The sequence below is a fragment of the Hyaena hyaena genome, unplaced genomic scaffold, assembly GCF_003009895.1.
Source record: "Hyaena hyaena isolate Hyena2069 unplaced genomic scaffold, ASM300989v1 scaffold_425, whole genome shotgun sequence".
Lineage (NCBI taxonomy): Eukaryota > Metazoa > Chordata > Mammalia > Carnivora > Hyaenidae > Hyaena > Hyaena hyaena.
In genome coordinates, this window is record NW_024081052.1 from 580,597 (window position 1) to 592,822 (window position 12,226).

Consider the following 12,226-nt stretch of genomic DNA (forward strand, 5'->3'; position numbering starts at 1 on the left):
GTGACAGTGCAGAGACTCCTTGGGATTCATTCTCTCTCCTCTTCAAAATAAATAAATTTTTAAAAAACTTATTAAAAAAAAACAAGTAATAGGTTACTGCAAGAATCCTCAAAAGAAGATTTTTATGTTCTTTTTCCAGGCACCTGAGGTCCAGGCAAAAGAACCAAGGCCAAAACTTGAGATCCTTCTGAGTTGCTTAGAGTACAGCTGACATCCACTTCAGAGTAAGCCATTCAAGGTCCCAATCCTCAAGAAAGGTTATTATGTTGAAGTGTTCTGGCGACGGTGGGTTCTAAACTAAAAACCTGTGATTTTACCCTGCAGTTCTTTCTCTCAGCTACATTCTATGGATTGAAAATGACCCTGGAAAAGAAAGACATCCTTTTGGGATACAGTTTTAGGAGGTGGGAAGGGACTCTGTGCTTCTAGCAGCTGCAGGATTCCAAACCTTTAGCCTTTCCCTAGGAGTCTACTGCCCAAAGAGGCTCTCTCTCAGGAGCTTCCCTATACTGGTGAATGTCTCAGAGCAGACACGGCTCCAGTTCACGTCTTTTCAGTCCAATTCTCTCTCTGTTCTGTCTCAGGTAGTTCTTAGCTCTCTTTTTGGACTGTTACACTTGTTTGTAGCTACTTTTCATATTTAGTCTAACTTTTCCAGATGTCCTCAAATACTGGAAACAGACTGTTAAAACACGTTTAATTCACTTTGCTCAGATTTTAGGTGGCCCTCTGAATTGGAAGATTTGCATCCTTCTTTCACTCTGAGAGAGTTTCTGCTATTGTTGCATCAACACATTACTCTTTATATTTTCTTTTTTATTGTCGTTGCTATATTATAAGTCATTCTGAGTTACTTCTTTTTCAAGGACACTTTTTTTTTTAATATCCTATTCTTATTTTAGAGGATGACTTTGTAAATCTCTCTAAGCACAGTTCTAGAAATGTTTTTCATTTCTTTCTTAAATTTTCTGTAAGCTCAGTTATTAGGTTTTCCACCAGGCCCCCTCAACGATCCTAGTTCTCCTACACCTGGCTGCCAGTTTTAGGGGAACCTGGGTGGCTCAGTCAGGTTAGTGTCCAACTTGGGCTCAGGTTATGATCTCACGGTTTGTGGGTTCAAGCCCCACATCGGGTTCTCTGCTGACAGCTCAGAGCCTGGAGCATTCTTTGGATTATATGTCTCCCTCTCTCCGTCTCTACCCTGCTCATACTTTCTCTCTCTCAAAAATAAATAAATAAAGATTTAAAAAAATTTTTTTAAATAAACACATCTGTGTTCTGGTCACCATTTTCCTGTTTGTAGGTTATCTGACTGTGAGTTGCATACAGGATAACCTAACTGTTCAACTCTGTTTCACTGTAATGCCAGTTACCAACCACATCCATTCTAAAATGCTCCATTTCTAAAAATGCTTTATTATTATCACTTTGAGATACTCTTTGGTGGTGTTTTGCTTGGGGTAAAGTTGGCTGCTAGGGTAAAGAAGGAGGTGTTGAGGACATGGGCCCTCTTTTGCAATACCACGTTAATGCCTACCCTCTACCACATCCAATCTGGAGTTCTATTGGGCAAATGTCTCTCATCATTCAAGGAGTCCTGAGGTGGTGGCTTCCCTGACTTTTGTACCCTTCAGATTTATTTTTTGTTTCCCACAGGCCATGTTATTAATCACCAAATAGTACTGTGTCTATATTTTTATACATAATGGTATTTGATACCAGGTAGTAATTATTACACACAGTCACAAAAGCTTCAAGGTCTTTGATCCTGGTAAGATCCCTATGAAACACAGCTAGACAAACTCAAGCATGGAGAGACTAAATCACATGCTCTAAGTGACAAAACAAGCTCTGCCCTCTTTTCAAAATCAGAATCTCTTTGATTTAACCCAAAAGTTGACATTTCTAGATACCAGTCCAAACTCCAGGAAACCCCGAGAACTGTGAAGGCTCACTTACTTGACATGAAGCTAATATTAGGAAATTGCCAATGAAGTAATATATCATATTTAATAGGACATAACTCAGTAAAAAGGACTCAAGTGAAAAGAGGAAAAATACCCAAATGTTTCATTTTTCATTATGACTAAGTGCAGTATGAGGAGGAGTGAAAGTGAAAAAATAAAACATACTTCCTTCTCCAGAGACACAGTTTTTAAATTCAACTCCTAGTTTTCAAACTGCAAACCAAATGACCTAGAGGAATTTTCCCCCCTAAAGTGAGACTCTTAAAGTTTCTTTCATAATTTTCAAACTATGATGCTGTGTTTATTGTTGCCCTTCTCAGAATTTTACTGAATATCCTATAGTATCTAAAGAAACCCAGTTACAGTAAGTCTTCCCTAAAAATGGGCGGGGGGGGGAACGGCAAAGAAAAAAAAGTGCAAGCACAAGCTTTAGTCTTTGCTTCAAATAGAAACATGATCCAAATACTCAGCAGACACAGTTTTCAACATTTTTACAAAGAAAGGCAGAGTACACTACTATTAAAAATCTGGAATTCATGAAACAGCCAATCTGGCATTCACATTATTATTTGAGAAAGCTAGCTAAAACATTAGCAATAGTCTGAATTGCACATTAGCAGAGGGAATAAAAGCCCAATTATGATTTTTATGCTTCGTACAGGTCATTCTAAGTTTCACTGAGTATCTCCCAACAAAGTATAGTACAAAATACCTCTTCAACAGACATTGCATATGTCTAATCAAATGTATGTGTAGCTTTCTTTTAAAACTTATTTCTAAAATACCAAAATAATGCAAACAATGAAAAATGAAAATTCGAGAATACATAGTACCTACTATACATCAACACTAAAGGTCCTGAAGATGTTCAAAGAGCTCAAAAAGTAACATGTTTACATTTTATTATTTTCCTTTTCATCCATGACTTTTTTCATTATCAAAAATACAAACAAAAACAATAAACAATAAAACCTCAGTTTTTACAACAAAACTCACCAAAAATGTTGGTCTTCACAGTAAGTGCAAGATGAGTATTATTCCGTAAAATTTCAAGGGCCTTCGCAAATGTAATGTTCTCAAAGTTTTGTCCGTTTACTTCCATTATCTTGAGAAAAATACAAATTAGACAGAAACAATTATTAGCTACTTCTGCAACCTTAAGTTTAATGCTGGAAAAAATGACACTTGAATAAGATGCACCCATATGTGAACAATGGTTATCTCTGCGAGGAGTGAAGTTGCCCCTTAATTGTTTTCCTCTATATTCTATTTCCCCAATTTCTACTACAAACATTTTTTGGAAGTTCATTCCCTCGAGGTCAAAGTAAGAAAAATGTTTTTAAAAACAGAGGACAGCTTATATATGAAGGATAAATTTGAAAAAAATTATTTTTAATGTTTACTTATTTTTGAGAGAGAGAGAGACAGAGCACAAGCAGGGGAGGGGCAGAGAGACAGGGAGACACAGAATCTGAAGCAGGCTCCACGCTCTGAGCTAACAGCACAGAGACCAAAGCAGGGCTCGAACTCACGAATTGTGAGATCATGACCTGAGCCGAAGTCAGACACTTAACTAACTGAGCCACCCAGGTGCCTCTATATATGAAAGAAAAATTTAAATCATGATAGATAAAAATTAGTGTTTGTGTATGCATGTGCAAATTTTATTTTATTTTATTTATTTATTTTTTAATGTTTTATTTATTTCTAGGAGAGAGAGACAGCGTGAGCAGGGGAGGGTCAGAGAGAGAAGGAGTCACAGACTGAAACAGGCTCCAGGCTCTGAGCTGGCAGTCAGCACAGAGCCCGACGCGGGGCTCGAACCCACGAACCGCGAGATCATGACCTAAGAGAAAGTCGGAAAGTCGGACGCATAACCGACTAAGCCACCCAGGCGCCCCAAGTATGTGCAAATTTTAATAAAATACTCTAATGCAAATTTATTACTTTAAAAGAATTCTTTCAAAAGTGATGCTTTAAATACATCTACTATCATTTGCTGATGCTGAATCAAGTAGTCAGAGAGCAGCAAGTACAACTGCGATGGATTCTTCTACATGACATGCTAACCCTTCACGGAAGGCTTCCCAAACTTGGCTGCACCTCCAAACCGTATAGAAAGCTTATTTTAAAAATATTAATTCTAACAAGAAAAGATAGACAAACATAATGAGGAAAAAACCCAGAAAAGCAGCACAGAGGACAGATGTCAGATATTGACACAATGATTCCAACACAGTAAAAAAAGACTTAGAAACAAAATATCATGAAAAGAAAAAGAAATCACAGGTGTGATATGTGGAGATGAAAGAAGTCTTGAGTCTACTCACTGAAATGCCTCATCTAGTATGATGCAAAGATAATAAAGAGATCTATTTTTTTTTTTTTTTAACAGATCCCAAAGAAAATTTTGAATTCCAACAAGAGTGAACCAAGAATCTATAAGCATCACTGTGGAGTTGGGCGGGTAGAGGGGAAAAAACAAAGGAAGCTAGAAAAGAAAAAATAAAGGCTGGTTTGGACTTCTCCTGGGCCATACTAAGATGATGTGATACTTTTCTCTAACATCAAAGCTCTGAGGGATAAATAACTGTGAACAGAGAATTTTATACTCCACTAAACAAAAGCATTATCAAACATGCAAGGACACATAAAACTATACTATCTACTGGCCCTGTAAGAGACAAGAACTAGGAAGAGGTATGAGAAGTAGTAAAAGACTCCAGTGAAATGAATCATAACAGTGGGGGCATGTGGCACAGATGAAATGGAGGTGATCAATGACATCAGTAAGAAAGGAAGGCATAAATGTCTACATGGTTATTCGTGATAAATTCCCAAAACTTAATGCCAATGTCAAAAGTATTCTCAAAAAATAATGTTAAAAATGACTTAATAATCTAGATCTAAAATCTCAGATAATTTTAACAATAATTGAGAAAACTGAAGAAGTAAAAAGCTGGTTAAGTTTCCTCTCAAGAACGAAATAATCTGATTTCACTGTTTTTTTCTTTTCCTGTAAAGAATGAGATGCTTAAATACGCTAAAAATACTAGAACATTAAATACACTGATTCTGGAATTCTAGCTACTAGACACTGTTAATAAATGGTGTGAGGTTAGGCCCAGATATCTCTGTTTTAAAAAAGTTCCCTTAGTGGAAGGAGGGGATCGTTACAATTTTAAATCAGCTTCTTAATCCTTGCACTCTTGATATCTGGGCTGGATAAGTCTCTGTTGTGAGGGTGCCCTGCTGTGGTGCTGGAGGCTGCTGACCAGCATCCTTGGCCTCTAGCCACTGTATGCTAGGAGTTAACTTGCTGGTCATGAGAATCAAAACTATCTCCAGACACACCTAATGTCTCCTGGGGGAGAAAATCACTACCACCTGAGAAGCACTGCTCTGCAATGCAGAACTTTTTACAATGCGAATGCATTCGTAATTTAAAAAGAAAAATACTAGTAAGGTTTAGTTAAAAGTCAAAGCCACGCTCTAAATGAATACATGAACAAACAAAAAATTAAAATGGAAAACATAACCTTCCCAAATGAATTAGCTAAATTTGAAAAATTACTCTCTGGTGTGCGTTAAGAATCTAACCTAGAGAGCTCTGTTAAAAATACAGATTTCTGGACCTCATCCCAAGAGAGTGTCACTAGTACAATTAGTAGAAGTGAGGTAGGCTTAGGAATTGCATTTTTTAGTAACAAGGTTGTCAAGAATCACAATTTGGAATATACTGCTCTACAGGGGCCTAATGCTTATCTGGAGAAAATAAATCCCCACCATCTTCCTCCCAGTGTCTCCTTCTTTTTCTCAGTCCCTGTCCAGCTTCCTCTGCTTATGGATGTAGTTTTGTTGCCATATGAATGCTATTTAAGCTGAAAGCATTATTTATAGCACTCTTTGGCAACTTACATTTTAATGTTTAATTAAATTTCCATAGACTGGTCATGCTTACCTGAAGAAGTATCACAGGAGAAAAAAAGTAGCAGACATTTCAGTTATAACGAAGCCTTTAATTCAAGCAGTTGGGTATTTATTTACCTGATCACCACGTTTCAGTCCCGCATCAGCAGCTTTGCTACAAGGTTCTACTCCTTCAACAAAAATACCAAATCCCTTCTCACTTCCTCCATTAAGGCTGAAATGCAGAGGGGACTCCCGGGAAGCCTTTTGCAGCACAACCTGCCTCCACTTGGCCTTTGCAGCACAGGCAATATTCAATAACCGGAGATGACCATTCATTTTCTAAAAAGCAAAAAAGGGTAGAATGTATATAGATGTATGTATCTATTCCTATAAACTTTTCAAAATCACCTAAAATCAGAGTTAGAAGGTTAAAAGAGATTTCAAAATGACATCCCACTTAGAAAGGGAAGACAAAAAATTATTTCTCATGGCCTGAACCTTCCTACTCTATTACTATCTTGCTTATCTCCTGGCTGTTTTATCAACCCAGAATCTTGACAAACCTTCATTTAAAACTGCAGGACTTGAACCACACTTCTGAATAATGCCTAACAGTCAGACACATTCAAGTCTCTACCTCTTCCAGGTACATTCCTGTATTATTTTAGGTCTTTTTTAAACTTGATAATATTCTAACTTCTAGGTTTTAATACCAACTGAATATTCAACTATCCTCCAATAGCATAGAATGTGTATATCTCTTGTCCATAAAAAGGAGCTCACGTTTTTTCAAGGCAGGGGCCAAACCTTACAACTGTTCTGATCCTATGCAATGTTTTGGAGTAGAAGGTAGAATTTAATAAATACCTGATGACTGAATGATTACCAAAAAAGAAGTCCCACAATTGTAAGGCAATTTCCATTTTTCATTAGCCCATGAATACCTACATAGTCAGCAATGGAAAACCCAAATGATGGTGGTGAGCTCTTGTGGCCTCTTAATCAAGCTCCCCAGCTTCTGATCATTCTTTCCATTCTGCACAGAGCGAGTGCTGCTGGGAATGGACAACAATCTGCTACACTGTCCCTTCGTTAAACTCCATCCACTTACACTCTGAGTAAAATCAATGGTTTTTGGGCATTTGCTATTTGACAGGATTTCTTTTCAGATGGTTACATTCATTACAGCTCGTTATAATCCTGTAACAATCCCCATAAACTCGGGACTACTATACATAGAATAAGACAACTGAGGCATAAAAAGGTTAGGCAACTTGTCCAAGTTCACATATCTAACACGTGGTATAGTTTGAATGCTATTTCAGGCAATCTAACTCCTGAGCTGCATTATTATTTTACTTCCTAAAATCTCAGGGTGCTAGGAGTAGACAATTCAGTTCCACTTTATAGTTTTATATTTGACAAAGAGAGTAAACAAATTATAAATAGCCACTGTCAAAGTTAAGAGGACCTTGAGAGGATTTTCTTAGGTGTTGTATATTTAGAACAAATGAAATCACATGCAGAAGGAAAACTTAGAAATTCTAATGTAGATCTGACATGTAAAGTAGGACTTAAAGGCTGCAAAGAGTTCAAACAGCAAGAGCAGTAGCAAAGAATTCAAGTTTGAGAGAATTAGTAAAGAATATGAAATAATCTGGTTGGCTAAAATCAAGGGTACACAGAAAAAAGACTGAAGATGCAGTAGGTGAAGGACCTGAATATACAGAAGAGGAATTACTTTGATACGAAGTACATTAGTTTATTTACAAGGAGAGAAATATTCATCTTATTTGTGGCTTAAAAACAGTCAATGGCCATACAAAATTGCTAGAACAAAGAAATGCAGTACTATAACTAAAATGAGCTATTATAACACATTAGGCATAATAAAATGAGGGCCTCAACGCAGAGTGAAAAAGAAATGGCTGAGAGAGAAGGGCTCTAGGAAACAGGCATATGCAAGTGACCCAGGTGACTGTTATCAACTGAATGGACATCTTGACCAGGGAATTCAAGGCAGAGAAAGAGGGGACCCAAGTATACACTAGAGTTCATAAGCCTGGCTGGCTGGAAATAACAATATCAATAGCCTTTAAATGAACACGAAAAGTGTTCTGAATTGCTGTTATTTGAGGAAGAGGGAAATCCCTAAACTGTAAAGAAGATAAATTCTTGAGTCTTACTGTATCTTCCAGATTTTTTTCAAATTCCTCCAGAAATCGAGTCATAGCAGGATCACCTTCAAAATCATTAAAATGATTATTTACCCATAATAACACAATCCGTGTTACCTGTGGAAAGGTGAAGGAGACAGCATAGTTATGAGAGGCATTCTTTCTGCAGAATTATAATACAAAACCATGTCCAAAACTGAAGGGGAACTGAGATTTATGGCTAACCCTTTTGCCCCCTATCCTGCACATAAAGGGTTCGTTCTAATAGACAGGCATGGTTTGGTCTGAGTTTTTGCTTCCTTGGGTGCACAAGCAACAAAGAGAGCCAAGACTGACAATGAAAAAATACAAGCCTGTTTGCTAAGATATAAGAAGTAAATATAATGTACACCTCACACAGTATCCTAAAATGCAAGCTTCTAAAGGGCAGGCAATCTTATCCAAAGTCTTTACATAGCCAAGAATGTGTTTAATCAAAATTATAACAAGCCACATCTGAAAGCTACTTTGTTAGAAATACTATGAGTCTTCAAAACTGTAAAATGATTTGCTTACTTTGCACCACAGATTAACAGAAAAGTTAATGAAGTTGAACTGAATAATGTACCTGACAATGGAAATAATTTAAGTCATCTATTTTTTAAACTCTGGTAGGATATACACAAAAGCTACTATTTAAACCACTTTAAGGTATACAACTCTGTGGCATTGAGTATATTTACAATGGTGTGCAACTATCTCCATTACCTCATTCCAGGACATTTTTATCCCCCATAAAGGAGTCAGTCACCTCACATTCTTCGCTCTCTCTTCCATGCTGAATATTTCATACAAACTGTCACCTTTTGTGTCTGGCTTCTTTCACTCAGAATTAGATTTTCAAGATTCATCCATGTTGCATCACGTACTACATTCCCTTTTATGGCTGAATTAATACTTCATTATGGCTATACTATATTTTGTTTAACCATCATTAATAGACATTTGGGTTGTTTCTACCTTTCGGCTATAGTAAATAGTGCTATGAACAGTGGTACAGAAATTTTTGTTAGCACTCCTACTTTCAGTTCTTCTGGATAAATACTAAGAGTAAATGCCAGGCTATACGCTAATTCTATGTTTCACTTTTTGAAGAAATTCCAAACTGTTTTCCAGAGGAGCTATAACATTTTATATTACTACCAACAAAGTATGAGAATTTCATCTTCTCCAGTCACATCCTTGGCAATGCTTGTTACTTGCTTTACTTTTTGAAAAGCCAATCTAAGTTGGTCCGAGTGTTGTGGGTCATCGTTAAGCTGAAAAGCCATCCTAGTGGGTGTGAAGCAGGATCTCACTGTGGTTTTTCAAGGTTTTTTCTTTTTAATGTTTATTTTTTAGAGAGACAGAGAGAGAGCGCGCACACACATGCAAAAGGGCAGAGAGAGGAGAGAATCTCAAACAGGCTCTTCACTGGAAATGCAGAGCCCAACACACAGGGCTCAAACCCACAAAATGAGAGATCATGACCTAAGCTGAAATTGAGTTGGACACCTAACTGACTAAGCCACCTAGGCACCCCCTCACTGTGGTTTTAATTTGCATTTCCCTGTAACAAACAATGTTGAACTTTTTTTTTTTTTTTTTAAGATTTTAGTTTTTTATGTAATCTCTACCCCTAACATGGGGCTTGAACTCCTGAATCCAAGATCAAGACTTGCATGCTTCATGAACTGAGCCAGCCAGGTGCTCCTTAAACATATTTTTCATGTGTTTGCTAGCCATTTATATACCTGCTTTGGAAAATTCTCTATTCAAGCCCTTTATCATTTTCTTTTTTAATTTTATTTTTACATTTATTTCTTTTTGAGAGACAGACAGAGGCAAAACACAAGTGGGGGAGAGGCAGAGAGAGAATGAGACATAGAATCTGAAGCAGGCTCCAGGCTCTGAGCTGTCAGAAGAGAGCCTGATGTGGGGCTCGAACTTAGGAACCGTGAGATCATGACCTGAGCTGAAGTCAGACGCTTAAACAACTGAGCCACCCAGGGACCCCATAGCCTTTTGTCTACTTCTAACTTCTGTTGTATTTTTGTTGTTGGACTATAAGGGTTCTTTACACATTTTGGATACTAGACTCTTATCAGATAGAAGATTTGCAAATATATTCTCCCAGTCCATGTTTTTCCTTTTAATTTACTATTTTATTTTTGATGAAATTCAATTTATGTTTTTTCCTTTATTGTTTGTACTCTGAATACCATGTCTAAGAAACCACTGCCAAATTCAAGGTCATGATTCTTTTTTAAGTTTTAAAAGAAAAACGTTTGTGTAAAAATAGCACATAATTGCAAAAGATTTAAACAATACATAAAAATACAAAACAGTTTAATACAGTCAACGACTTTGTCTCTTAAGAGTTTTATAGTGTTAGCTCTTGTATTTACTGGTCACTAATCTATTCTGAGTTAATTTTGTATATGATGTAAGGTAAAAGTCCAATTTCATTCTTTTGCATGTAAATATCTAGTCGCCCTCACTTATATTTTAGCCTGGCTTTATTCCTTCAGCAACTGAAGTACCTACTTATATATAACTCCAAAGGGAGTTGGGGCAGGGGTAGGTGGGCAAGCCCATAGTTCTGAACACTTTAGTTTCCCAAACAACAGAATCTCACAGTGTAGCCACATCTAATTATTTCCTTTAAAATATAACTCAGAAAGATACACCAATTATGGCCCTTGTTTTATTTTTTTTTTAAATAACTAACTTCGTATCAATTTGCTGAGGTGTTGCTAGTCTTTCCATTAAATGTACACACTCCACGAAATAAAGTAAGATAATCTATTTACAATAGCAAACAGTGTTTAATGAAAAAAAAATTCTCAAAGGTAAATTTAAAATACGTCACTGCAGGGATATATTAAGGACAAAGACAAACTGTTTTAAAATGATAAAAGTCTAAACCCCCCACATCAACATATTGCTATTCTGGACTTACAATCAATCTAAGGTCATCTGAAAATAATTTACTTGGTGAAAAGTCTTTCTAAACTTTCTAAACGTTCTAATCACCTTTTAAGTGTTTTATTGATCTTCGTAAACAAACATTTTGATAGAGTTCAAAAACACTCTCAGGCAGCTATCATGTTTTCTAAGTTTACAGCTATCACAGCCTATTTTAATTTTTAACTTTTAAGGCTTATTTCCACTTTTAACATGCTGTTTTGTTACAAAACTAAGTAGAGGTTAAGTTTTTTAGCTGAAGTGAATCTTTTAGGTGAAGTGAATCTTGTTATCAAAATAAACATCAACTGTTTTACAAATAAAATTTAAAGGTTAAAATCACTTTCACGCCCTTCTTATTTATAAAACCAACCTTATCCCTTAAGTTGTCAATTTTAAACCATTCCAACAGTTTGATCCCAACATCCAAAGGACTTTCAAGAAATGTCCTGTAAGTTAGCAGGAAATCTTCTATGTAAGTTGGGTCCACAATGGAATGCTCTTCTATTAAATGCATGATGAGACGCTCAGGTGTTGCCTAAAAATCCAAGGACAGAAAAGATTATAAAATAACTATCTCAGGAAACAAAGAACTCTACTGAGTACTCCCCTTTGCAGTCACTCTATAAGACAAGTTCTAAAGTAGAGTTTCACCCTTAAAACACTTAATTCTGGGAGAAGGTAGTCTTTATAGGTTGTAATCCACCAGCACCCAGAGGCTGTAAGGCACAGGAATAAAATATCCAAAAGCATTTACTCAGTTGTAGCTGTTTTTCCTGGCATTTTATCATAGCAGGGCTTCTGAATTTTAGTGATTTACCCCTGGTGTGGCCTGGGGTAAAAAATGGCATTACCAGTTGTAGAAAAATGGCATTACTGGTAGAAATGGGGAGATGACTGTCTTAAGGCACCAGAGGGAAGAAGTGCGAATTAAACTTGAATTAAATAAAAAAAAAAAAGGCAGTTCTCCTCTAAATTTAATTATTCTCAAATCTCTTCTGCCCCAGGATACAGAAACAATACACTAATTAAAGACAGTGTGTTTCACTCTTTTAACTTCCTAGAAAAGAGGTTTCTTCTTCAATGGTTTCTCCGTACTAGATCACCATCTTGACAGGAAACAGAAGGTCTATATATAGTTTTCACATTAATTCAGAGTTTTAACCACTTGCCTGTCTTCAAGTT

General features: G+C 36.5%; 1 protein-coding gene across 5 annotated transcripts in view; it reads right to left on the reverse strand.

Annotated features, from left to right (window-relative positions):
• The window catches only part of RAPGEF6 (Rap guanine nucleotide exchange factor 6), a 204,568-nt gene that overhangs the window by 63,846 nt on the left and 128,496 nt on the right, over positions 1 to 12,226 (reverse strand). For all 5 annotated transcript variants that reach the window (XM_039252546.1, XM_039252545.1, XM_039252543.1 and 2 more), the window contains 4 exons: positions 11,415 to 11,579; positions 8,066 to 8,173; positions 6,015 to 6,218; positions 2,964 to 3,072 (listed from right to left, as the gene is read on the reverse strand). In XM_039252546.1, coding sequence (XP_039108477.1) covers positions 2,964 to 3,072; positions 6,015 to 6,218; positions 8,066 to 8,173; positions 11,415 to 11,579 — 586 coding nt within the window. The remainder of the gene's footprint in view (positions 1 to 2,963; positions 3,073 to 6,014; positions 6,219 to 8,065; positions 8,174 to 11,414; positions 11,580 to 12,226) is intronic.